The following is a 27,870-nucleotide window of genomic DNA, read 5'->3' on the forward strand; positions in this document are numbered from 1 at the left end:
ATCGGAGAATTCGGGGCATTACAACAATTCAATTAAACACATAGTTTTCTAAAAAAATATTTAATTTTGTTTCATCATTTTAGTTCTAACAATTTTTTTTTCTTATGATGATATATCTCACTGACCTGTGATGTATTTTGTTTTCTAATTGAATGTATTTTTTTTTTAAATATGCTCTTTTTATTTTATCTTTCTCCTTTTTTTCTTTTTCATTTGTTTTTATCTGTTAATTTACTATATTTATAATTTACTATATATAAATGTACGGTTGTTATTTTCTTAATAAATTAGAAGGAAATCATAATTTGGGATTAGATATTACTTCATGTTTCCTTCTCAAATTTTTAATCTACAATCTCAGTGGTTAATAATATATATTATTAAACAAAATTTACATTTATTATCCAGTATTTTTTAGGTTTAACTTTGTCTATTAAATTTTTTTATATAATATGAATATTAAATTACAAATAACCTAATAAAATAAATTACTAATTTATTATAAAGTGATTACATTTTTAATTCTTTACACCCGATGTATATACATTTTGAATAATATATTTCATAATTAGTATAAGTAATACAGAGATGGATAAATAAATAAAATCAATAATAACATGAAAAAATTGTAATAATTGAATTGGTAATTATTTATTTAGATAATTACTTATTTTATTTGTTATAATTTTTCATTTTCAAAATTTTAATTAAAATTAAATTAATATAATCTAAACAAATATTTTTACAAAAATGTTAAAAAATAATAATTAACAAAAATATTATTTTAAAATTACCGGGTACGTGCCTTAGGCACGTACCTATTAACTAGTTATATATATATATATATATATATTCATGCCAATCATCATCATAGTAATTGAAGATAATCTTTTAATAATATATTTATGATTCTTCAACACACCCAACTCCAATTATATTGAGCCCAAAATCGATAACTAGACTGGAAAATGGAGAGAAAATTGTACTATTTTGACCAGATTGCGTTTTTTCTTCATTCGTATAGACCATAGACTTGGTCTTAGTTTTCTTTCCCAATTTATCTTCTTAATTTTCGTTAATTATTTATTTCCTAGAAAGGCCTTTATTTTAATTTATATTATATGTAATATTTGTGCAGAGATTTAATAAGCAAGTTGAGACTTTGAGTTGAGAATTGGTAGTGTTTTTATGGGATAAGATGAAAAATTCTCAACAGGACCCAGTTGTGACACTTAATTGTCAGATGATGCAACTTTATCCATCAACTTGTTAATTAATACCCGTGAAACTAATTGGATATATATATATATATATATTTACAACGTGTAATGCTTGTTTGACTAGTTTTAATTTTAATAAAAATTACTTCATTATTTTTTAATATATATATATATATATATAATAGAATGAATTATAGTTCTATAATATATATAAATCTTTATATGTATGACATCTAAATACAACGTTCACATATATATATATTAACATGATTACATGACATATATATAATACAATATTATTTAAAAAGAAATTAATAATATTATAAAATAATAATAGAAAAAGTCATAGTCTAGAATACACATGCATCAACTATTTTTAGTTTCTAATATATCTCACAATATCATTTGACGAAGAAAAAAAATTTCAATCACTTGATAAAAAATAAACTATCACACAAATTTATTTATAAGATAAAAAATAAATATGTGTGCCTTTATTATTTTTAAATAAATATGATTTAATTATTTAAAATTATCATAAAATATCTTTAAAATATTTTATTTTAATTAATTTATGTATTTTTTTGTTTAAGTTTATGTTTGTTATAGTTTTTGAATTTGACAGTGACAACAAAAAATTATATATTATATGTCTAATATAATATTAAGTTTAAATTTAATTAAATTTTATTTAAGTTATAAAATGTATGATTTTATTATTTTTAAATAATTATTATTATAAAATATCTTATTTTAATTTGTTTAATTATTTATTTATTTAATTTTATTTAAATTTAAGTCATATTTACAATCTACAATTAAATATAGGAAGATTTAGTTAATTATAAGAATATTTCCTATAAGTTAACAGAAAAAAAACTACTAAAACCAAGAATTTATCTTATCTACACACTTTTTTATATAGAAGAGATATATGAACCACTATAGTAGTAGTGATTGTTTTTAATCACTATTTATAAGTATTTTTACATATAATTTATGATTTTTATTTTAAAATTTATTTTTTAAATAAATGAGTTTTCCGTGGGGACTCCCTGCCCTAATTGGGGATTTCTCACCCCACCTCCGACAAAGAATAAACAGGGATGGGGCGGAGACGGGGATTAAAAATATAAATGAGGATAGAGACGGGAAACACTCCTCGCCAATTCCCCGCCCTGTGTGCATCACTCTTAAGAAGAGACTAAAAATGATACTCTTCCTCATATAACTTAATAATTAATTTGAAGTTAACCGTTGTAGACTTAGTAAAACTCTCTCTCTCTCCTGTTTTTCTTTTAATTTTTTTTGTCTCTTTCTCTCTCTTCTTTTGTTTTGTGCGACTGCCGACATCACTTCCACCAGCCCTGCCGGCGACCACCACTACAGCCAGTAGTTGTTCTTTTTCTCTTTGGGCAGAGGCACTTTTTTTTATTACTGTCTATTTTATCTTTTATAGTATTATTAAATTTAATTAAAATAAATATTATTGGTTGTAATTTAAAATAAAAAATTAAATAATATTGTGCTTATTTTGAGGAAAAAACAGATTAGTATTCTGACTTTTGTTGTTAATGTTAATATATTTTCTAAGGTTAAATTTTCAGTGTTATATAATTTTTATAAAAATTAAATTCGATAATATAAGTTATAAATAATCATTGTAATATATATTAAATAAATAACATTATAATTACAATACTATTTAATATAAACTAAATGATCATTTATGAAGATTATTTTCTAATAAGGGTCAAAGTTTGACTTTTGATTACTCAAATTATGGATATTACAAATCTGACACAGCCTAGGGTTTGGGTTGTGATACTAATTGTTGTAACCTCAGTTTAATTGGTTATTTTAATCCGATCACATTACTGATTCTTGTGGATATATAAATAAATATATATACTAGGTATAAAATACGTGCAATGCACGTTTTATTTCGGTAAAGCAAAATATAGAACACTATACCTTCATTTGGTGCCTTGTTATACGCTTATATATATAAACACACACATAGGAAAAGAAAAGTTGAGTTTTTTCAATTATAGCCTTCAAAGGGGATTGAGTTCTTGATAAATGTAAAAAATATTGGTAGTTCAGTAGTGGATGTGGCTTTGTTTCTGAAGAACACTAATGGCTTGAATGAAACAATGATCGGTGACTATTTGGGTGAGAGAGATGAATTTCCTCTGAAAGTTATGCATGCCTATGTGGATTCCTTTAATTTTAAAGGGATAGATTTCGGTGAAGCAATAAGGTTTTTCCTGCGCGAGTTCAGGTTGCCTGGAGAGGCACAAAAGATCGATCGCATCATGGAGAAGTTTGCCGAACGGTATTGTAAATGCAATCCGAGTTTATAACGATGAGAGAGGAGGTTTGATGAGATAATGATTTTTATCATGACTGTAAATGCTAATGGTTGTGTCCTGTGGTAATGGTTGTATATTTATCAACAGTTACATTGTTTGACTAAATTTCTGTTAAAGTGTTAATAACTAACTGTTAAATCGTACCAAAATCTGTTAAATCATACCAAAATCTGTTAAATACAAAATACCATTTAATAGTCATTTATATAATAGGTAAGATATATATATATATTCATGCCAATCATCACCATAGTCATTGAAGATAATCTCTTTTAATAATATATTTATGATTCTTCAAGACACCCAACTCCAATTATATTGAGCCCAAAATCGATAACTAGCCAGGAAAATGGAGAGAAAATCGTACTCTTTTGACCAGATTGCGTTTTTTCTTCAATCGTATAGACCATAGACTTGTTCTTAAGTTTTCTTTCCCAATTTCTCCTCTTAATTTTCGTTAATTATTTATTTCCTAGAAAGGCTTTTATTTTATATTATATGTATTATATGAGCAGAGATTTAATAAGCAAGTTGAGACTTTGAGTTGAGAATTGGTAGTGTTTATGGGATAAGATGAAAAAGTCTCAACAGGACCCATTTGTGACACTCAATTATCAGATGATGCAACTCCCATCAACTTGTTAATTAATTCTCGTGCACCGCCGGCGAATTAGATTGTAAATTTTTTATTTATGTTGTTAAATTAGAAGAAAAAGATAGGTTTTATTTTTATAATTTTTTTTTAAAAAAATTGAGCCACTGATATCTATTAGTATGTATATATACAAGGCATCCATTAAGTAAAAGGTGAAGAATTATTAAATGTATATAAAAATTATAATTTTTTATTATTATAAAAAAAATTATAATTGTCTTACTTATATTATATTATTTTTTAAAATATTATAAAATAATTAAATATATAAAATTTTAAAAATATATATAATTTTGTATTATTATAAAACTGCGCAAAATGCGGTTATATTTTCTAATTTTAGTAGGATAATATATATATATATATATTCTGGTTTGTTCTATAATTGTTATCTGTAGGTTTTAAATTTTGGGATATGTTATAATATGGTTGTTATGTAGCTGAAATTTTAATAGATTAATAAAATTCAAAACTAATTATAAAATAATTTCTAATGTCAAAATTGAGCACAATTAATAAAATAACTTACTAATAAAAAATAATTAAGTAAATATAATAATTAATTATCATTAAATTTTAATAAATAACTAATTACTTTTAATTAATTATTTCAAAAATAATAGAATTAATAACTTAAATAAATAAATCATAATTTTGTAATAATTTTATATTTATTTGTTTTACACTAATTAACTAAGTTTTTTATATGCAGAAGATGGAGTTGTGCACGTTAGAGTTCAAGTTACATGTCTCAACGCCGTCCCCGTGAAGCTCGTTTTTCACCTAACCCCATCAGATATGGGCATTGCATTGTGACAAGCTTCGCCATCACTTTAATATAAATTCTGAGCTGGGTTGCAGTCACAACCTCCCTAAATGCCTCCATCTGTGCTCGCTCGTCAGCCACTACAACAAATTTGATATACAATGACTCCCTACAATGTCTAACATTATTGGTGTAAGACATTAACCATTGGTGTAAGACATTAAATCTTATATAGGATTTTAAATGTCTGGTGGTAGGAGACATTGAAAGATTTTATTAATAACTACAATTGGAAGACATTAAAAACAGTGAAAGACGTTGAAAATATACTGGATACGTGGCCAGGAGGATATCCAACATCTCTCACTGTGAGACGTGGGACACGTGGCACGTCTCCCACTAAGAGACGTTGGATGTATAAGGGGGGACATCCAACGTCCCACTGGGAAACGTGGGAAGTCTCTCACCTCTCTCATTGGGAGTCATGAGACATATACCTACAATGACCCCACCAACTACTTCTTACTTCGCTCCGAACTACTGCGGTTGCAGATTTTAGTGAAAACCGAAGTAAATTCAACTTAAAAGCCGAAGTAAAAGCTATTTTTTCTTGTTGGGAACGTCTCCCCAATTGGGAGACATTGTAGACTTTCAATGTCTCCCAAATAAAGTTATAAAACTCCTATTTTGTTGTAGTGACGATATCATTGAGTTTTGTAGATAACAGTGACGATGATGATGCTACGAGCTTAGGATTAGGATTAGGGTAGTCTAATGTTAGATTGTAATAAATATTACAAAATTAATTGAGACGATTAGTAATTGCGAATATTATTATATATTTATATTTAAATTAATTTGACTAATTGACACATGCATATCTAGTAATGTTGAATATTATTATATATTAAACTTTTAATTAATTTAATTAAAATTTTATCATATATTAAAATTTTTATTAATTATAATTTAGGGAAATTTATGGCGAAAATCATTAGGTAATTTGAAAAGTTACACTTAGGTCACTAAGTAGTTTTTTTGGCGACAATAGTCAATAAATATGCTGAAATGTTGCACTTAAACTATTAAATAGATTTTTCGGTGGCAAAAGTTAGTAAGTAATTTAAAATATTATACTTAAATCACTAAGTAGTTTTTTAGTTGCAAAAATCATATTTTATACTAATTTTTTATCTCAATTTTAATTAATTAATAAAAACATAAAAATATATAATTCTAATATTGAAAAATTATTTGAAATTTATTTTACAAATAAAAAAAATCAAAAGTTATAACATGAAAAATTATTTAATTTTAAATAAACTAAGTTTTGATTTAATATAAGTTGTATTATTTTTTTAAATTTAATTTAACTAATATTGAATAATATTTTTATATTAGAAATTTTAAAATCATTTTTTATTTTTAAAAGAGATTCCATTTATTATAATGATTTTATGAATATATATTTTTAGATATTTATTGATTAATTAAAATCAAGATAAAATTGGTGTAAAATATGCCTTTTGAAACAAAAATAATCACTTAGTAAAATTTGTATTAACGACGAAGTAGTTGCGGCAAATTTATGAGGTATTTGTCACGAAATCATTCGCCACAAATAAACCCAGATTCTTGTAGTGTATTTCTCAATTAAGGATGATCTCTTTCTCTATATTATTGGTTTTGGTCATAGTTGTAAAATCTTTGAAGAGATGAGAGCCAGAATTGTTATATATGATCACTATCATCATTACTAACCACCTATCTCTCAACGATATTCTCTATTATTGGTCTTAATTAGTTGAAAATCTCTGAACAGATAGAGCAAGAAATCACATCAAATTATGTAACATTATAGTTATACATCTCTTTCTCTCTCTCAAAAAAGGAAAAAGCATTCATCATCACTGTAATAAAGTCCAAATATATATATATTTATAGAATGACTTAATAATGATCCAATTTTAAGACAATAGTTGTATTTATAGATTTTGTACTTGATCACACCCAAGTCAATTTAACAGGTTATAAATTTAATATTTTCTACCATTTTGGGAAAGAAAAAAAAATCGGAGATTTTGTGTTTATTTTTGGGTTGAAAAATGAGAATTTTTTTTTGGGTCGAAATATAAAATTTTGTATTTTCTTTTTTGTAGTCGAAATCAAATATTTTGTTTACCATACCACACAACATGCTACTTATGGGAGCGAAAAGGAATTGTGTAAGAAATGTTAGTCAATCAGTACTACTCAAAAGTAAAAAAATATCATAAATAATAATATTGAAATGGAAGAAATTGGCTAATAAACTCCACTGGACACAAGTGCATACATCTTTTCTTGCAACTCTGATAAGCTCAAGAAGTAATAAATATGATTATTGCTATATGGGTATCATATTACTCAATAAATATTATTTTATAATGTATCATAATGATGCGGTCCTACATATTTTACACTAATTATATATATATAGGGCCGGTCCTGAAAAAAAAGTAGGTCTAAGACGATTTTAATAAATTTAAAAAAAATGGACCCTTTTGTATATGTAATTTTAAATAAAATTAAACTAATATTTAGTAATTGTTAAATTGTAAAATTGTTGGTAAATTTGGTAAAATTACATGATATTTGGTAAAATTGGTAAAAGATGATAGTTGGTAAAATTGTAAATTACATGATATTTTTGGGCTTGGTAGGGGTGGGCCCTAGGCACGGGCCTAGCCCGCCTATGCCCAGGGCCGGCCCTGTATATATATATATTATGTGATGTTGGATATTATATAGTACCAAATAACAATACTTAATATAGGAAAAAATTTAGGTAGGGGTATTATTTTTGTCTTTAATTTCCGTAAGTTGTTTTTGTTTTATTTTTGGCATATGAAGAAATTATAATCTAATTTGTTTATATAATCATGTATTACAGGTATAACAAACATCTCCGACTGGCTTTGAGAAATTTTAAATAATCGATGATGTAGAAATCAAGGTTGAAACAATCAGTTACACACACCTGATTTTTTTTATATGCGTGTAAAAACAAACTATTTTTTAACCCTAATTTTGACATCACAAATTACTCATAATGTTTTGAAAAATTGGCGAGAAGTGTCTACTATAACTATCATGTAGTTACATAAAGAAAAAAGTTTTAATTTCTCTAGGTGTCAAATATAAAAAAAATGTCACTATATTAAGAAGCTTCCTATATATATATATATATAATAAGAATGGTGGGGTGAGACTGTTAAATAAGACATCAAATGAAAGAAAGTGACCTAGATAACAATGAAGCAAAAGTAAGAGTTGTTTAGATCAATGATATTAATGAATGAAACCTCAGTTGGCCTCAGTGGTGGGAGAGTATTGGGGGCAAAGGGAGTTGTATGTGCTAGCTAGTTGATATTAAAAAAATGTTATATATATATAAGTGAGAATATGAATTGTGAAGGATAAGATTTGCCTCCAAATACATTAATTTAAGAAAACGATCAAACAACCACCAGCATTAGTTATGTAATAGCCAAATAAAGAATAATATGGTACGTACAAGTTGGCCAACATGACAAATATATTTGGGCCTTATTTGGGTATTTAATTTTACAAATTTTATTTAATTATTTTTTAGGGTTTTTTGCAGTTAATAATTAAATGCCAGAATTTTCATTCTATTGATACTTCAATACCGAAACTTTAATTATATATTTATTTATTCGGAAAAATGTCAAATTATTACTTTAGCAGCAAATAGGTTTGAGGGGTAATATTGTAATTTTGTAATGTTGCTCATTTGCTGACATATATTATAGAGAAGCGTAGTACTATACTGTACTACTATATATATGAGAGTCTTCTTCTTCTTCTTTGAACGTAGGAAGCAGTACGTAGAAGAATATATATATATATATTATACAGTACTATAAAAATCTTATATCATCATCATCATCATCATGTGGAAGCTCAGGGTTTCAGAGGGAAAAGAGGATCCTTGGGTGAAGAGTGTGAACGAGAACATAGGGAGACAGTACTGGGAGTTCGACCATTATAGCAGCTTGTCACCTCAACACACAGCTCAACTCCAACACCTTCGCTATCTCTTTCATGTCAACCGCTTTCACTCCAAACAAAGTTCTGACCTTCTAATGAGGCTTCAGGTATATCTATATCTATCTCTATCTATATTTTCATTTATATATATTTATATAATTATATGATGATGATTATTATGATATTATTGCAGTTTGCAAGGGAGAATAATAAGCCAGTGGAGAACACAATAACAAAAGGAGTGAAGGTGGAAAGTGGAGAAGAAATAAGCAGCAAGGAAGAAGTGAAAATCACGTTGAGAAGAGCCTTGTCATTCTTTTCAACTTTGCAAACTCAAGATGGTTTTTGGCCCAGTGATTGTAGCGGTCCTTTGTTTCTTCTACCAGGACTGGTATTAAGTAAAACTTTTCTTGACACACTCTCGATCGATATCTTATTAGAAATATTTATTATGGGCTCCATCAAGATTAACGTATCATATTCTTATTAATAACTTAATATTCTTAAATTTATTTCATATGCGTCATCGTACTCTAATATGCCTTTAAGATGGTGGTCATTTTTTGTTCATCAATGTTGAATCACCTAGTCACTAGTGGTTCATTTTCAGCTCGCTTATTTTGTTTAGATCTCAAGTGACTGTTTTTACTAGGCTTAGCTCACTACTTAGATCTCAAGTGTGTATTTTTGCACTATGTGAATTTTGTGCGGCTTGACTCACTCTTTAGATCGGTGTGTATCAAATGCTCGCTAGGGAATTGACTCATGATACCATAACAAGAATCGTGTGGCTTCATATCTAAAAATCAATAATTGGTGATTAGTGGAGCTACTCATGTTCTTATTAATGGCTCATCAATATTCTTATACTTATTCTATATAGGACACCATATACTCTAATAAATAAGAAAGGGCGGGAATATACTAAAATTAGAATATAAAATTAATTAAAAAATTATGTATATTAGTTTTAAAATTTTAACTTCTTTTTTCATAGATAATGACTAAAACATTTTTAGTGGAATCATAATTAATTGGTATCACCTAGACTAAAAAAATGAGAGAAACGAAAAATTCTTGAATGCAAAATTTTAAGAGTAGGAGATTCAAGCTTTGACGAACTTATTATACACTACAACAAAAATAAAATTGAAGTTTTATTATGACTTTATTTGAGAGACATTAAAAGTGTATCATGTCTCCCTTTGTAGATGGAGTCATTGTACGGGTAGATTTGATGTCTCTCATATGGAGACATAGGAGATATTTTTTTTAAATATCTACAAAAAAAATCTCTTATAAAATTTGCAGAAAATATTTTCCTTCTATTTTCCCTCATAATTTTTTTTTATTAAAATTCAAGGTCCAAATAAGGCCTATAGAGTCCCCATTTTTTTTTAATTTATTAATTAATAAAATTGAATTATATTTTATTAAATATAATATTAATTAAAAAATTTAAAATAATAAATACCATCTTATATTCTTTATTTTATATATTTAAATAGTTAATAAATTTTAAAAAAATTATTATAAAATAATTAATATATGAAAAATATAGAAGGATAATTATAAACTAGAGGAGAAATAGTAAAATATTTACTTTCTAAGCAATATGAGACTAAAATTGGGAAATAGCAAAGACTTCCAATGATGACTCCCCATAGGACACATGATATGTCGTTCATGTCTCCCCGCATGAGACATGAAATCTCTTTCAATGTCTCTCATATCTTTTTATGTCTTACAAAATGAGACATAAATAAAAAAACTTTCTATGTCTTACTAACTTAGACATAAAATACCCCTCCAAGTTTTTAATGTCTTACAACTATAGGGTAAGACATAATATGGAGTCATTAAAAATATATTTTGTAGTAGTGATACTTTGTAAAAAAAGATATAGTATCACTAGCTAGGTTATGCCTCTAATAATACTAAAAAAAAAGGTAATATTATGGATATGTGTGGCACTTTCCAAAATGTATTACTCATTTTAAGTTCTAAATTATATCATGCTATTAGTAAAATCAAATCTTGCTCAATAATAAAATATCTATATATATATATAAAGAATGTAGTGATGATTGTAGCACTTAAATACCTAAGTAATTTTTTTAGTGCAAAATTTTTTGTCATTAATGTTTTGGTTCGCAGTTGGTCCCTTGGCCACATGTCTATATCAGATTGGATAAAAAAAATAACTTCATAGGAATTTAAGTGCTACGAATATCCATATTTTATATAATTATTTTTAGCAACGCTTGTGTTTTATAAATAATTTTATTTCTAATAAAATCAATATATTTTTTTAATAATTTTATAGTACAATTTCTTTATTTTTTAAAATTAATTTATCTAAAATATTCTATATATCATTATTATAGTATAGTTTTCTTTAGTGAAAGTATATATTCGTAATCAATATTAAAGTATATATATTTATCATTTTATAGTATAAATATACATATTACAAATGTTATTACATTTAGTATAGATAAAAAACTATGGATACATGTACTTTTATTATTAATAAAATACAAATGTGACTAATAATAATAATAATAATATAAAATAGGAATATTTGTTGCGAATTTTTTTTAGATAATTATATTGGTAGCACTTAAATCTCTATGTAGTATTTTTTTTATCCAATTTGCTAGGAACACAGAGCCCCATTATCATAATTAATTAATGACTAGGTAGGGAGTAAAAACATTACCATATATATAGGAATTTTCGCTGCAATTCTCTCTTTTATATATATACACCAAAATTATACCTTAAACAAGCTAATTACTAAACTAAGCTCTTAATTATTATTGGGAAAATGTTATTTTGGCCCCTGTGATTTTTTCGAATACGTGACCGGTCTCTGTGTTTTGTTAAATAACAATTTGTACCATGTGTTTTACAAAATGGATCAAAATAGTACTCTAGACCCGATTTTGGTCAAAATATTTTCAATTATAAGATCACTTCTCGGGTCGTTAGTGATGCGATGGGTTTATAGAAGCGAAGAAAGTGATTGAGGAGTTGAGAATGAAATATTATATTTGAATTTTGTTTTACCAAAATTAAGTATAATGTACTATTTTGATCTATATCATAAAACACAAAGTCTGAATTATCATTTAACAAAACACAAGGGTTGATCGCGTATTTGGGAAAAACACAAGGGTCAAACTGGTATTTTCCTATTATTATATAATATTATAATACAAAATTTGCATAACAAATTATAGCTTGAGTGAATAATAATTATTTAAATTTAAATAATCTAATTAATTAAAATTTAAAATTTGTGAAATTAAAAAAAACTATTCATAAATTGTGTTAATTTTAATAATTTTTTGTGTTAATTTTAACAATTTTTTTTATCTATCTTTATAATTTTCTAAGAAGTAATGAATAATTTTTTTAATATTTATTTTAACAAGTTGTCATATTTTTTTCATTTTGTTTGAATGTTTTATGTCTAAACATTTAAAATTGGTAGTTTTTCGTATAAAAAAAGGTTGAATAGTTTTGCCGGAAAAAAAAAAGTTGGGTATTTTAAATGTTACGTAGTTTCATTGCCAATTTCCCTTCTACATAGTTAATGTTAAGCAGGTACAATAACTATGTTTTTGTAACTTTGGTAGTTTTGCCCCAAAAAAAAGGTAATTAACTGTAAAAAAATCGAAAACCTTGGTAGTTTGTATGCATTCGTGTGAAGCAAACAAATTAGATCAAGAAAATACACAATATTTTATATTTGATATTGATATATTATAAATAGTAGGTACTAATTCGATACCGTGTGTTTTAACAAAATATAGATTTGGTATCCTATACTCTTGATAATGATCATCAAGTACCCTGTAATTTGAAAAGTGGTATAAAATTTTATCTTGTGTTTTCAATAAGTCTTTGAAGTGCTTGTAATTTGAAAATCGATATAAAATGGTATCATATTATTCATGAAAATATATCCATTTAGTACTCTTTTATTTGTGGTCAAATTTGAGGTCAAATTTGGGGTCAAATTTGGGGTCAGGGTGTTATTTTATTTCGATATTGCAAATTAAGGGTACCATAATAGTATTATTTGTAACATATAGAAAGTACCAAAATTACACTTTGGTATTAAATAAGGAACCAAATAAGTAAATTTTATATTATAAATATATACATAAGTAATAATTAATGAGTTTGATAATGATGTATATATATATTTCTATATATAGGTAATTGGATTGAGTGTGACAGGGGCTCTAAATGCCATTTTACCCCTTGAGCATCGACGCGAGATCTGTCGTTTCATCTACAATCATCAGGTAATATAATTAATGGTAATACTATGCTCTTAATAAATGATTAAGGATGTATTTAATGTGTCCTATTATATCGTATTGTATTATAATGAATTATGTTATATCATATTTTTATATAGTATCAAAATATATTACTATATAAAAATATGTTATAAAATACAATTAATTAAAATACAATAAAATACGACATATTACAAGGTAATAAACTTACCCTAAGTTTCTTAATGTCACAACTTGGTGCATATTCTAAAGTCAATTTTGTTAGTTGTTGGGGTCTTATTGATAGTTAGAATCAAAAGAGCCTTCTTTCATTAAATTTGCTTTGAACAAATGTAGTCTTTCTTTGGCTCCATCTAAAAATTGCATTAAAAATGAGATAATAAAAGGAAGTCCATTTGAAAAGTTTACATAATATTTGTGCATAAGCATGTTTTTTTATAGCAATTAGTAACTATCAACTAAGTTACAAATCAATAGACATTTGATAATTAATAATTAAGGGTTAACTTGGGTCACGAAGAGAAGCTTTGACAATGTAGTCTTGTTATAATGAGAGCTACACCAGCTCTTGTGTATCAAAACGATAGCCTTTTTTTTCAGAGGGAAAATAGACAGATAAATAAATAAAAAAATACGGAAGAAGAAGAAGACAAGACAATATCTAGTTTTTCAAGTCAAGCCACATGAAATAAATTTGGTGCAAAACGTTGTCTACAGTATGTCTTGATTAAATAATATTCTCTAGATATATATGAGTTGACAAAGACATTGATATGCATATGGGACACACACTTAAGTCAATTATGATGTGTTATCAGCTATTTGAATATATTTTTAATAAATTATGTAACTAAAATTAAAATTAATGATATATTATTGTGCAACATTTGAGTATATAATTTAAGTGCGTTCCAATCATTACTCATAAGGATATATGTGTCTTCACTGATCTTATATAATTTCTTTGCAAAGTCGCCCTACTATATATCATGTGATGTACTCAATCATAGGTATAGTCTAATAATACTATATCTCTCATCACAAAGAGTAGGTCATGTGATTTTAAAATGAGAATTGCTAAGGGGTATTATTAGTGCTCTTGGCATATTGATATTGGTGCAATTTAATATCGGATCTCACTTATTTAAATTTAATAAGTATTATGAGATATCAATAATCAATCATAGAATGCCACCTCATGTGGTGTTGGACACCTTAAATTGCCAAATTACAATACTTTTTTTAAATTCCTCTCCCCAAATAAATTAATATAGATATGAATGTCATATAAGAAGCATTATGATAATGCTGTAGCAAATGATATCGTGTTAAAATGACATTTTTTTTAAAAAATATACTATTTTTCTATATACCTATATAAAAAATATATATTTAAATTTGAGACCCCAAAATTATGGTAAATCTATTTTTAGGCCTCCACTTTCTCAAGATCGACTTTGTTTATATTACTCTTTTGTGTCAACTGGCTTTGGATATCAGCTTAGAATTCAGTATTAAGATGTATTTGTCCAAATTAAGCAGAGTTTAGTCTCATAAACATCCAAAAGTGTTTTGTAATAGAGTTTGATTAACACTCTTGTGAACCACATATAATTTGTTTTCATACTCATTTTCTTGATTTCCTGCTTGTTAAATTTCTCAATTACCTACTCATTATGATTAGGTTTTTTGGTTTTCTACTCATTTGGTTAAGCTCTTTTTGTTCAGTAACAAAGTTCTGGTTAAGTGTGATTGTTCTAATAATCACAACATATATACTTTATATTATTAATTAATTTATTTTTATTAATTACCTATAATATATATTCATAACATGCATAATAATATTATTTTCAAGATGCAGAATGAAGATGGAGGATGGGGACTACACATAGAAGGACGAAGCACCATGCTCAGTAGTGGACTAAGCTACGTGGCTCTGCGATTGCTCGGAGAAAGCATGGACGACGGTGGCGATGATGGAGCCATGCACAAAGCCAGATCATGGATACTCCGCCATGGTGGCCTTACCTACATTCCTTCATGGGGCAAAATGTGGCTCTCGGTACAATTAAACATTTATTCACTCACAAAAATCATTAACGGAGCCAAGAATAAAATATAGAGGGGACCAAAAAAAATTATTTTAATAAAAATTATACTAATATATAAGGGAATAATTCTCCTATAAGGCTTCACTTTAAGCTTTACCGGTGGAGCTCTCAATGTTCTCAACCCGTGAACTGTTTTCGGTGCAATTTTTTTTATGACCGTGTATATTGTAGCTATTTAGAGCATCCTGCAAATTTTCATAAAATTCCGAATAGTTTACAGTACCAAAAACTAAGTTCAAATATGTTGTTGCACGCGTGACTAATTTTTTTTATGCGCGTGGAAAGCAACATGTTTGAATCTAGTTTTCAGAATTGTAAACTACTCGGAATTTTCTGAAAATTTGCAAGATGCTTTAAATAACTATAATACACACGTTCATAAAAAAAATCGTGCCGAAAACTGTTCACGGGTCAAGAACACTGAGAGCGACACCAGTATGACCTAAAGTGAAGCCACTATAGAAGAATTATCCCTAATATATATATAGATAGAAGATATATAAATACATAATTTCTTTTTCAATTTTAGAGAAATGAATATGCATTTTTACATATATTTATATTAATTTTTTGAAAAAATACAATGTGTGAAAATAATGTAGAAAACAAAGTTAGGAGGCCATGGTGACTCCTACTCCCCCTAGCTCCGTCAAAAATTATACCATAATATAGAGAATTAATAATATTATAATTAAATAGGTCCTTGGAGTATATGAATGGAGTGGCAACAATCCAATACCTCCAGAGCTATGGCTTCTTCCATACACTTTAAATCCTATGCACCCAGGTAGGTTATACGTACAAACATATATTATATACGTATATGTATATATATTTATATATATATATATAACATTAATGGAAGGAATTCACGACTTATGGTAAAAAAAAAAAGAAAATAATTAAACCAATATTAAAGATTATACCTTGTAAGTATTGTACGTAAAATTTAAAATGATGAGAATAAAAAATGAGTGAGAATTATTTTATTAGAATTACATAAAAAAAAATCTTATAAATTTCAAAATCACATTTTAATGATATTTAAATGGAGAATGAGGTTGACAGACAAGTCTATTTTCTATTCCACATGCAGTGTGAGGACACCACTTATTTCTTTTCTTTTTTTCGTATAAAAAATAATAATAAAAAATAATCATTTTTTTATATAGATGTTACAGTAAAACTTCTGTATAAGAATAGTTTCTGGACCAAACTAATTTTATTATAATTAAAAGTTTATAACTGAACAGAGGTACTGCAAAAATTTCCAAACACCCAAAAGAATCAATTTAACAACAATAACAATAAAACTCCTTAATAACTGTTATATATTTAAAAGTAACTTAAGTAATTCAAATGTAGAATAAATTCTTGATTTTCTCATTTGTATACAAATAATTGACATAATAACATATATATTTATTTACTGACTGCATATGTAATTATTACAAAGGTATATTTTTTTTAATGTAAAACTTAAAAAAACGTATAACTAATTATATTTTAGAAATTATTTCAATTTATAACTAGTACTTGACCAAATTTATATTTTTATATAGAATTTTTATTGTATATATAAGATTGTATGTGTATATATGATTGCAGGAAGAATGTGGTGTCACTGTAGAATGGTGTATCTGCCAATGTCATATCTATATAGGAGAAAATTTGTGGGTCCTGTTAGCTCCTTGGTTTTGTCTCTTAGGAAAGAGCTTTATACTCTTCCCTACCATCAAATCGACTGGGATGCCTCTCGTAACCTTTGCCATAAGGTATATGTATTTATATACATATATAGAAGAATAATAATCACATGTATTATTAGATGATGATGATGATGATGATGATGATGGTGATGATGATTTTCATTATTAGGAGGATTTGTATTATCCACATCCAAAGATACAGGACATACTTTGGGATTGCCTGCATAAGATAGGAGAACCTCTTCTCAAGAGTTGGCCTTTGTCGAAGCTAAGGCAGAGGGCTCTTCATACTGTCATGCAACATATCCACTACGAAGACCAAAACACTAATTACGTCTGCATTGGCCCAGTCAACAAGGTCAACCTCTAAATTATCACTTGCTGTACACATAATTTAATTTTAAATAAAATATATGAGACCTAATTATATTATATTAACTTGTGTTAGTCTCATTATGTGTGACTCTATATGTGATGTTAGAGACAATCGAAATCCCCTGTAATTAGTTATATTTTATAATATTTATTAAAGGGAAACATATGAGATATGATACTAGATTACAATAATAAAAGTAGAGAAATGTTAAGGAGTATTATTGGTGTCTAACATCACAATAAAGTGTCATACTAATTAACTATATAATATTGTTAAAGACCACCGATGTGGTGGCCTAAATATATGAGATACCTTATTGTTTCAATTAAATATATATATATTTATGAGAATTTTTTTATTGGAGTTTTACTTTAAGTCTTATCGGTGGGACTCTTCAATGTTCGTGATTCATAAATAGTATATATTGTAGTTGTTTAGAGCATCCTCCAAATTTTCACAAAATTCTTATAGTTTACAGCACTGAAAATTAGGTTCAAATATGTTGCTTTCTACGCGCATAAAAAAAATTAGTCACGCGTGCAACAACATGTTTGAACCTAGTTTTCAGTACTGTAAATTATTCAATTTTTTCTAAAAATCGCACTAATGCTCTAAATAGCTACAATATATATTGTCATGAAGAAAAAAAATCGCGTCGAAAACTATTCAAATGTCGAGAACACTAAAAATCACACCAATAGAGCTTAATGTGAAATCCATGGGAGAATTGTTTATATCCTGATATAAGTAATAATATACGATAATGCATGAATGCAGGTACTCAACATGGTTTGCTGTTGGGTAGAGGATCCACATTCTAATGCATACATGTCTCACCTTTCCCGAGTAAAAGATTACCTTTGGCTGGCTGAAGATGGTTTGAAAATGCAGGTTTATTATATAATTTTACTAATAATTTCTTATATATATATAAATGTGTATATATATATATATATCATCACCTCCTCATGCTTCAGATATATAATGGGTCTCAACTATGGGATTGTGCTTTGGCCGTTCAAGCCATCGTGGCAACCCGTTTGGAAGACGAATATTACAGTTCAATGCTTAAGAAAGCTCACTACTTCATCAAAAAAACACAAGTAATTAATATTTGTAATTATATATATATATATATATGTAGAGAATGATTACAAAGTTTTTTTTTTTTCAACACCGGTATATCTTTTTTCTATTTTTTGCACCTGAATAGATATAATTTAAAAAAAAATTATAAGACGGTGTACATTGTAGGTATATAGAATATCCTGTAAATTTTCAAGAAATTCTGAATAGTTTACGAAACCAAAAATAAAGTTCAAACTGTCAAATTTTACAGGCATACACAAAAAACAGGCACGTGTGCAACAGACAGTTTAGACTATTTTTCGGTACCATAATTTATTCATAATTTCTTGAAAATTTGTAGGATGTTCTAGATAATTATAATGTACACCAACATATAAAAAAAAATTAAGATTATAATTATTTAGGTGTCTTAGAAAAAAGATACACCAGTTTTTTATAATTAATTAATATTTATTGTTTTGAATTACATATAATGAAGATAAGAAAAAACAGTCGGGGTAATGTAAGTGAGTGGTATCGCCACATTACAAAGGGAGGATGGACCTTCTCAACTCCTGACAATGGTTGGCCTGTCACTGATTGTACTGGCGAAGCTTTGAAGGTCATATATACATATATATTATAAGAGTTTTTCATCACTGATCAACCAAAAAATTCACGAAAAAATTCATATAAATATATATACAGGCAGCCGTCTTACTATCAGAAATGGCATCTGAGATTGTGGGAGAAGCCATACCAGAAGATCACCTTAAGGATACTATTCATCTTCTTTTATCTCTACAAGACAAGAATAATGGAGGGTTTGCACCCTATGAACTCACAAGATCCTACGCTTGGCTGGAGGTGTATATATATCTCTATCTATATATGTATAAATATTTAGGACAATTCTCCCATGGCTTCACTTTAAACCCTAGCAGCATGCCTTTTAAGTGTTTTCGACTTTTGAATAATTTTCGGCTTAATTTTTTTTATGACTGTGTATATTGTAGCTATTTAGAGTATTAGCGCGATTTTTAGAAAATTATGAATAGTTTACAATACCGAAAACTAGATTCAAACATGTTGATGCATGCGCATGACTAATTTTTTTTAATGCACGTGGAAAACAACATGTTTAAACCTAATTTTCGATAATTTTCCAAAAATTTGTAGATGCTCTAAGCAACTACATGAGTCAAGAATACTGAAGAGTCTCGGTGATAGGAGTTAAAGTGAAGCTCATAGAAGAATTATATTTATATATTTACAAATATATAATAATGTATATTAATTATATATGCAGTTGATGAATCCATCTGAGATATTTGAAGACATCATGATCGAACACCAGTACGTGGAGTGCACAGCATCAGTGATCAAAGGGCTGAAGTCATTCACAGAGAAATACAAGGAGCACAGGAAGAAAGAGATCGAAGAATGCATAGAAAAGGCGGCAGAGTTCATAGAGAGCAAGCAAGAAAAAGATGGGTCGTGGTATGGATCATGGGGTGTGTGCTACACCTACGCCACTTGCTTCGCCGTAGAGGGCCTGGTCGCCGCCGGCCGCACCTACCACACCAGTCCTTCCATTAGAAGAGCTTCTCGTTTCTTGCTCTCCAAGCAACTTCCTTCTTCTGGGGGTTGGGGTGAGAGTTATCTTTCATGCACAAACAAGGTACACTATATATATATATATATTGATTTATGATAATAATAATATTATATACGGTTACCTTTGAAGAGTAGAAAATTGGATTATTTGATTTTGTTACGAAATTAGAAATAATAAGACCCTTTTCATTATTTTGGGATAGCGTAATCCTTTGAAAAAATATCCTATCCATTCTTACATATATTCATGGTTGAAAATAAAATTATAATAGCATATGCAAGGTATGAAGTTGGTAAAGCAATATTGATAAAATATATATAGCTCTTATTTTAAAAAAAAAAAAACTTGCTCTAAGTGTGCCGAAAATTGTGCCACTAAAAGTTGGGCCAAAATTTGGCATAGGCACACATTTTACATCATTTTAAATGTTATACTTTTTTATTTACTTTTATGACATTTTTATTATTTTAGTATTATATTTATCTATTTACATTAAATACTATAATTTTTACCATATTATTTTATTATTATCTCATACTATCATTAATAAAATATTTAATTTTACAACAATTTTTATAATTGTGTATTAGAGCATAATACTAAAAATTGTGTTAAATATGTAATATATTGATTTTTTGTGCTGGATATAGCACACTATTTACATTTGTCAACGAAGATCGTCTAACTATGCATCCAACTAGGTTTATCCTAATTTATTATTGACAAACAATGAACTCATTTATTCTTTTATGTTTTATAGCTTATATTTTTTTAATCTAAAAGTTACTCATACATACATATATAAAAACACTCACTATATACATACATATATATATATAAACTATATAATAGGTGTACACCAATTTGGAAGGAGATAAACCACACTTGGTAAACACTGCATGGGCCATGTTAGCTCTCATCGAAGCTGGCCAGGTACATATACTATATATATATGAATCGATCGATCATATATATATATATGCTATGCACTTTTAATAATAATTCACATATATGTTCATGTTCATGTGTATGTATTTGAATATATAGGCCGAGAGAGATCCCACACCCTTGCATCAGGCTGCAAAATTGTTGATTAATTCACAAATGGAAAACGGGGATTTTCCACAACAGGTAATGTTACAATAATTATCAAGAATGTGTATTTATAAATACTAATAATTAAGTTGTTTTTGGCATATATATAATAATTTGTTTATTGGAAAAATGATGAATAGGAAATTATGGGAGTGACCAATGGAAGCTTGATGATCAGCTATACTGCGTACAGAAACATATTCCCTATATGGGCCCTTGGAAACTACTTCACTCGGGTTTTGTTGCCTTCTTCTAACAATATATAATATATTATCGTAAGCTGATTTGGTATAAATAATAAATCATTGGCATTTATTGTCAATTTTTTCAGTCTATTTATTAGTACTATGTTTGTTTGTTTGTTTAATTATGTAAAAACGTTAAATTTAAGTCAATATAGCTAGTAATGGATGCATGTGTGGACGGTAAAAATTATATGTTCAAAGCTATGTATTATGAATGAATAAAACCAAAAAAGCTCATCTCATGAGTGCTACTGGTGATGTGTATTAAGTATCTTGTGTTTTGATAAATCAATATTGACCACTTTATTTATTATAACATTATATATATTCACCATTAGTTATTATTAAAGCTGAAAAAGTATCTAAAAATATCAAAATTTCGATATTTGTATGCTGTCGAAGTAAGAAATCATGACATATATGTTTGAAATATATTCAATATCTCGTTAAAAGATTTTATACACCTGCCTTTTCTCAAGACATTTCTTTAGACAAAAAACCCTATTTTTTCCTCTTTTCGGATGGTAAATATTTCTCATAATGTGGACGGAGTGAGAAAGTAGGTGATGGAGAGATCGAAAAAGAGGAAAAACAATAATGAGAGATGATAAATCATCTTAATTAGCAAGAGATAGAGATTTTGGGAGGGAGAGGAGAGTTGAGAGGATTGCAAGCCCCATCTCAAACCACCCATTTAGAATCCATTTCTATCTTCATTGTTTTTATAATACAAACATATCTTCTTAAAATATTATTAAAATATTATTTACTAAGCAATTTTAAAGAATTCTTACTCTCATCTCTCCTCTCCGCTCCCTCCATCCTTCATTAACTCTCCATCGTGGATCTAATCTTCCTCCACCCTACCATAGTGTATAAATGTTTTTTGATCTTAATATGTGAGAGTGTAAACGTATTTACCATGCAACATAATATTAAAATTGCATAAAAAATAGTCACACTTTAGCTATATATCATAACTAAAACAGAATTTTCTCATTCACATAGATCTAAAAAAAAATAAGTTAAATAAAAACCAGAAAAGAGTTGTTACCGCAATAGAACTCGAGATCCAAAGCACCAAAAGTCGGAAAGACTAGCTTTTTCACTAATTGTTAGAGTTATTATCTTAAGGTTATTTTAGTCTTTTTTGTTATTTTATTATCTTTAGCCTGTTATAAGGCATGGCTAATTATTTTATTGTAAGAGAATATTTGTTCTTCTTTTGCAATATCCTTATAGCTCCTCCCTTTCTTTCTTCATCTATCTTTTTGTCTTTTGCTTTCTTTTTGAGTTGTTTAGATTGTGTAATCTTTGCATAATTATCGGTGGTGTTTGGTAAAAATTTTGTTTTTTAATTTTTTAAACACAAAAATAAAAAAAAAATATCTTTGTTTTTTTTTATTTCAAAAAAATTAAATGTGTTTGATAACTAGTTTTTGTTTTTTATTTTTGAAAATAAAAAATATGTTTGGTAACTTTTATTTTTATTTTTTGGAATCTGTCTATCTTGGAATCATTCTTACAACTTATACTGAGCTGAAACAACCAATGCGGCCAGTTAAGCAATGATAACTAATCCTCTTGCCGCCTCACGGTCCAAGATCAACAGATAATCACCCATATTCCACAATTATACAAATATACAAATGGATACATGATCATAGCATTTAGCATATAACACATATCAGTTGATAATTGTTGAGTCTAGTTTTTGTCATGTTTAGGTGGTGTTTTAGGTAGTCTTTTATGTCATTTTTTCTTTCATTTAGTGGGGGTTTATGCTTTGTTTGTTTGTCTTGTAGTTTTTGTGAATAACAGGAAGATTTGAGTAATTGGAAGAAAAATTGCCAAAAAGAGAAGAAATATCCAAGTTTTGATATTATTTTTGACAAAGGTTGGATCTCGACATGATTTGGATGCGTTGGTGATCTTTTCGGGCTTAAAAAGGCATGGGTTGAAAAATAGCTTAAAAGTCGTGACATGAGCACTGTAGAGCTGCCGCCAGCCCTTGAAACAGAACCATTGTTTTGGAGGAGAGATGTGATCCGCGGCATCGCTAAGGAGGGTCGCGGCATGGCTAAGGAGGGCCGCGGCATAGAAGGACTAAACCCCAGATTCAGAGACATGGGCCGCGGCATGGCTTTGGGAGAGCCGCGGCTCAGCATTTCAGATCCGTGTGAATTTGGGACACGGGCCGCGACATGGTACATGTAGAGCTGCGGCCCGCCTATTCAAAAATTGAAAAGATTAGGTTTTATGAAAAAAGAGAAAACGAGAAAGAGAAACATAATGATTTTGGAGAGGCTTGAAGGCTAAGAAGGCTGTGAGAATTCAAAAACTGCATATTTTTCATCTATTTTCTTATGCTATTTTTAAAATTTCTTTGTGATTAGAATTACAATTATGAACTAATATGTTGTTTAGGATTTTTAATTGAATCACTTGAATCCCTATTATGAATTAATGCAATTTCAATTTTCTTCTTCAATCTCTTTTCAATTCCTTATAGCCTGTTCTTATTGATTGATTATTGATTGGCCGTCTATAGTCATTATCTATATGTTTGTGAATCAAAATCTGATAAGTGCGCTTTGAATTTGCTTTGGTTATATTGGACATAATTCTAATTTGGAACGAGAGTATCCAGGTTAGTTGTGTAACTATTTACTGAGTTATTAAGATTAATGTTGTCTTTGTGATTCAATGTACCATAGAAATATAGGAAATTGTCACTAAGGTTGAGTTTATAATTCATAATATGATTATAAGCTACTTTTGTCAACTCGTTAATTGAAATAGACAGAAAGAAGAAGAATTCAGTATTTTGTATTAGGGATTGATATGGAGGATAGTTGATGAGATTAAATATCCTAATTACTCTTTTATTTTTTAAATCCAAGGTTTTGCTGCTATTCGTTGTTTTATTTAATCTTTAATTATTGTTTCTGCATTTTATATTTTCTTTTACTTTGTCTACAAGAATCGAAATTCTAATTGACCAAATAGAAAAAAAAAAAAAAAAGATTAATTGATTGGTAATTGAGGATTCAGTCCTTGAGGACGATACATGATTTTACAAAGATTATTACTAAATTGCGATACGTGCACTTGCGTAGCTTTAAAACCCGCAACAATAATTCACAATGAACAATACTAATAAGCATGTTCTAGCAATATTAGTACTAATAAGCATGTTCTTGCTGATGATGCAGTAGTCAAGGCCCAGCCTTATCAATGTATTTCATGTAGACAGGTAAATAATTTATACTTTATTTAAGCAGTTAAGTATATAACTACATAAATAGTTACCAAACCATGAGTCGAGCTTGTCTTTAGTGGCGAGTGTACATGCCCAGCCAATCTACAAGAACCTTAAACCTTGGCACGCTCTGATACCAAGTTTTAGCGCCCTGGTTAATCCAAGACCGTTACTGTGAAATTTGAACCGTGCTTAACTCACTAATCGAGTCATTTGGTTACAAATGTTCATCTAGGTGTTATTAATAGGCTAAGGTGAAAAATCTCGATCAAAAGAAAAGTATATATTTTATTTAAAACATAAAATTGTACATGGGCCCATAAAAGCGTTTACAAGTTATTTACAATCCAAAATGGTCATTACAGTGTAAAAATTACAACCCGCCGACCTAAGCGGCAAAAATATAGGGTTAACCCCTAGTTCCTCTGAGAAACACCTTGGCCGTGGTGGTCAAGCGGCTGCATATGTACACATCGCCACCTAAGCTATCCACTCAAGGCTAGGTGAGCTTTTCTTTCCCTTTACCTGCACCAGATAGCACCGGTGAGCCAAGGCTCAACAAGAAAACTCATTACTGCATGTATACATCATCAAATGATGATTATGATAATCATACTGGGGTTATAGCCCTAAACAGATGAGTGACTAATGAGTAAGTTACTAGCTTAAAGCAGATGAGTGGCTGATGAGTAAGTCACTAACTTAAATCAAATGAATGACTGGTGTGTGAGTCACTAACTTAAATCAAATGAATGATTGATGTGTGAGTCACTAACTTGGGATCCGCACCCTTAGCCATGTGACGACGTAGTCACCTGGGCCTTCTTGCCCTGGCTCTAAGTAACTAGCCATTAGACTAGACAAGTGCTTTTGTGTTCATCGAACTTAAGGTCGGTCAAGCATTTCATGCTTATGACGATAAAACTTATGTCAATTAGATCTAATCTTTTCGGCTTGCGTTAAACATGCTAATATCATTCTTGACTCATAATCCAATAACATACAACCAGTGCTCAGTACTACTGCCGAACTTGACTAATGAGTTACTGCTTCACAATCAATACTGACACTATTGTGGATTCCTGACTCATAGGTCAGTTCCATTAACAGATAAGCAAGATTGATAAGCATTTAATATGCAATCAAATTCCACATATAATACACTCAACATGCCCCATTAATAACCATGCATGTCACATATGGAGTGTCGTTTTCTTACCTTTGGTTTGAGCGAAAATTAATAAAAGAACGACCCTTGAGAACGATCAATCCTTTGATTCCTTAGCGGTCACCTAGTCATAACCAAATATAACTTCCATCAATGAAAATGAGCAATGAAAGGTTCATGACCTAAACCTCACTCTGGGACCTCGAATCGTACCTAAATGGTTAGTAGATTCGATCCCGAGCCTTAGGATTTGAAACCCCAAGCCAAAAACCCTAAAAAATGCTGAAAATAGGAACCAGGAAAAATAGGGTAGCGTTGTAACACTGCCCCCTTAGCGCCATAGTGCTACAAATAGCGAAGCTTTTCCCTGGCTAGCGCTGTAGCGCCCTCCCTTGGGGGTTGTAGCGCTAGAACCAGGCTGAGCTGCCCTGGTTTTTCCCTCCTTCGACTTTTCCATTTCCAACCTTAAAAACCTTATTCTAAACTCCATTCAAACTCCCAAAAGAACCCAAATATCCACTCTACAAGTCCTAGTCATCATAACCCATTCAACCTTTGCCAAAAACTCCCATCAATTCTTAACTATCAACCTTAAAAATCCAGCTGAAAATCAAATGAAAACAGAGCAAGAACTAGAGTTTCTATGGTGAAAAACTGGCCTCAAGCTCAGTATGGAACCTTCTTCAATGGTGGAACACAAACCTAGACCATCAAAGCTTAACTCCCTAGCTTGATTCCTCAAATGAAGCTAAAAAATTCCAAAGAAAAAGAAGAAGAAAAACCTAGTCGGGAGAAGAAGGAAACTTACTCTGTTTTCTTAAGCTTCCTACAGCTTCTAATGGCTGATATATATCTTAAGGTCAAAAGGCCAAAATACCCCCAATCTTAAATAAAAACCTTAATAGCCACCAAGGGCATCACCATCCTTTCTCCCATATCTCGTTAATTATAACTGTTGACGTGGTTCTTCGCCAACAGGTAATTAAGAAAATAAGAGAAAGGGATTAGTGCTGGATAATGAACCGAAACAGATGAATGAGCTTAAAATGGACTGATGAAACAAACACGTTTTTAGGTGGTTCAAAGGTTAAAATCCTTTTACTCCACCAGCCAATATTATTGCTATACTTCTGGTATTCTTTAGAGGGTATTTTGTTACACAATCGAATCTGTAATGCCCCGGATTCCCTAATATGGTTTAATGGATGGATTAGTAGGCCAGAAGGGCAATAACTATTTAATTATGCTATTTAAATGTATTTATGCATGTTTATGAGAATTATATTATTATATAATGTTAAATGCATGCATGTGGGTCCACATTTGTTTACAAGGGGTGTTTTGGTAATTTGGCCCGTTGAGGGCATAATTGTATACTTGATTGCATGTCAATGATATATTGTGAGACCACATTATAATGTGGATTGGTTTGAGTATTTCGGCATGAGACGATCTTTAAACATGATTTATCGGTTTGGTCATAACAGGTTTGAGCTCGGGGCTCGGGGTGAGTCTCAGGGTGGTTTTTAGTGGTTAAAGCGTTATCAAGGATAATAGGGTAACGGGATATGAATCATTGGAGTTTGAGGATATTGAGATTAGCGGGAATCGGGAAGCGTTAATTATGATTAACGGGATAAGCGGAAAGTACCAATTTTACCTTTGAAATGGTTTTAGAGGCTTTAAGTAACTCAAGGGTAATTTGGTCATTTAAGGGTGGATATATATGACTTAGGAAACTTGTTGAAAGAGATCAAAACAGAGGCATTTCCTTCTTCTTCCCGTACCTTCTCCTTCCTTCATCTTCCTTGTGAGTTTTTGTGGTCTTGT

At 29.0% G+C, this 27,870-nt stretch overlaps 1 protein-coding gene across 1 annotated transcript; it reads left to right on the forward strand.

The window, feature by feature from the left end:
* The first annotated feature begins 8,960 nt into the window (after window positions 1–8,960).
* LOC133829687 (cycloartenol synthase-like) lies at window positions 8,961–21,898 on the forward strand. The gene is made up of 15 exons (XM_062259448.1): window positions 8,961–9,176; window positions 9,263–9,460; window positions 13,299–13,388; window positions 15,250–15,450; window positions 16,199–16,286; window positions 17,108–17,274; window positions 17,378–17,566; window positions 18,362–18,475; window positions 18,562–18,687; window positions 19,152–19,274; window positions 19,361–19,519; window positions 19,962–20,333; window positions 21,123–21,203; window positions 21,318–21,401; window positions 21,506–21,898. The coding sequence occupies exons 1-15, from the start codon at window positions 8,973–8,975 to the stop codon at window positions 21,629–21,631; spliced, it is 2,322 nt and encodes a 773-aa protein (XP_062115432.1). The 5' UTR covers window positions 8,961–8,972; the 3' UTR covers window positions 21,632–21,898.
* The last annotated feature ends 5,972 nt before the right edge of the window (window positions 21,899–27,870 follow it).

This window comes from Humulus lupulus, chromosome 4 (genome assembly GCF_963169125.1).
Source record: "Humulus lupulus chromosome 4, drHumLupu1.1, whole genome shotgun sequence".
In the NCBI taxonomy this organism is placed as follows: Eukaryota; Viridiplantae; Streptophyta; class Magnoliopsida; order Rosales; family Cannabaceae; genus Humulus; species Humulus lupulus.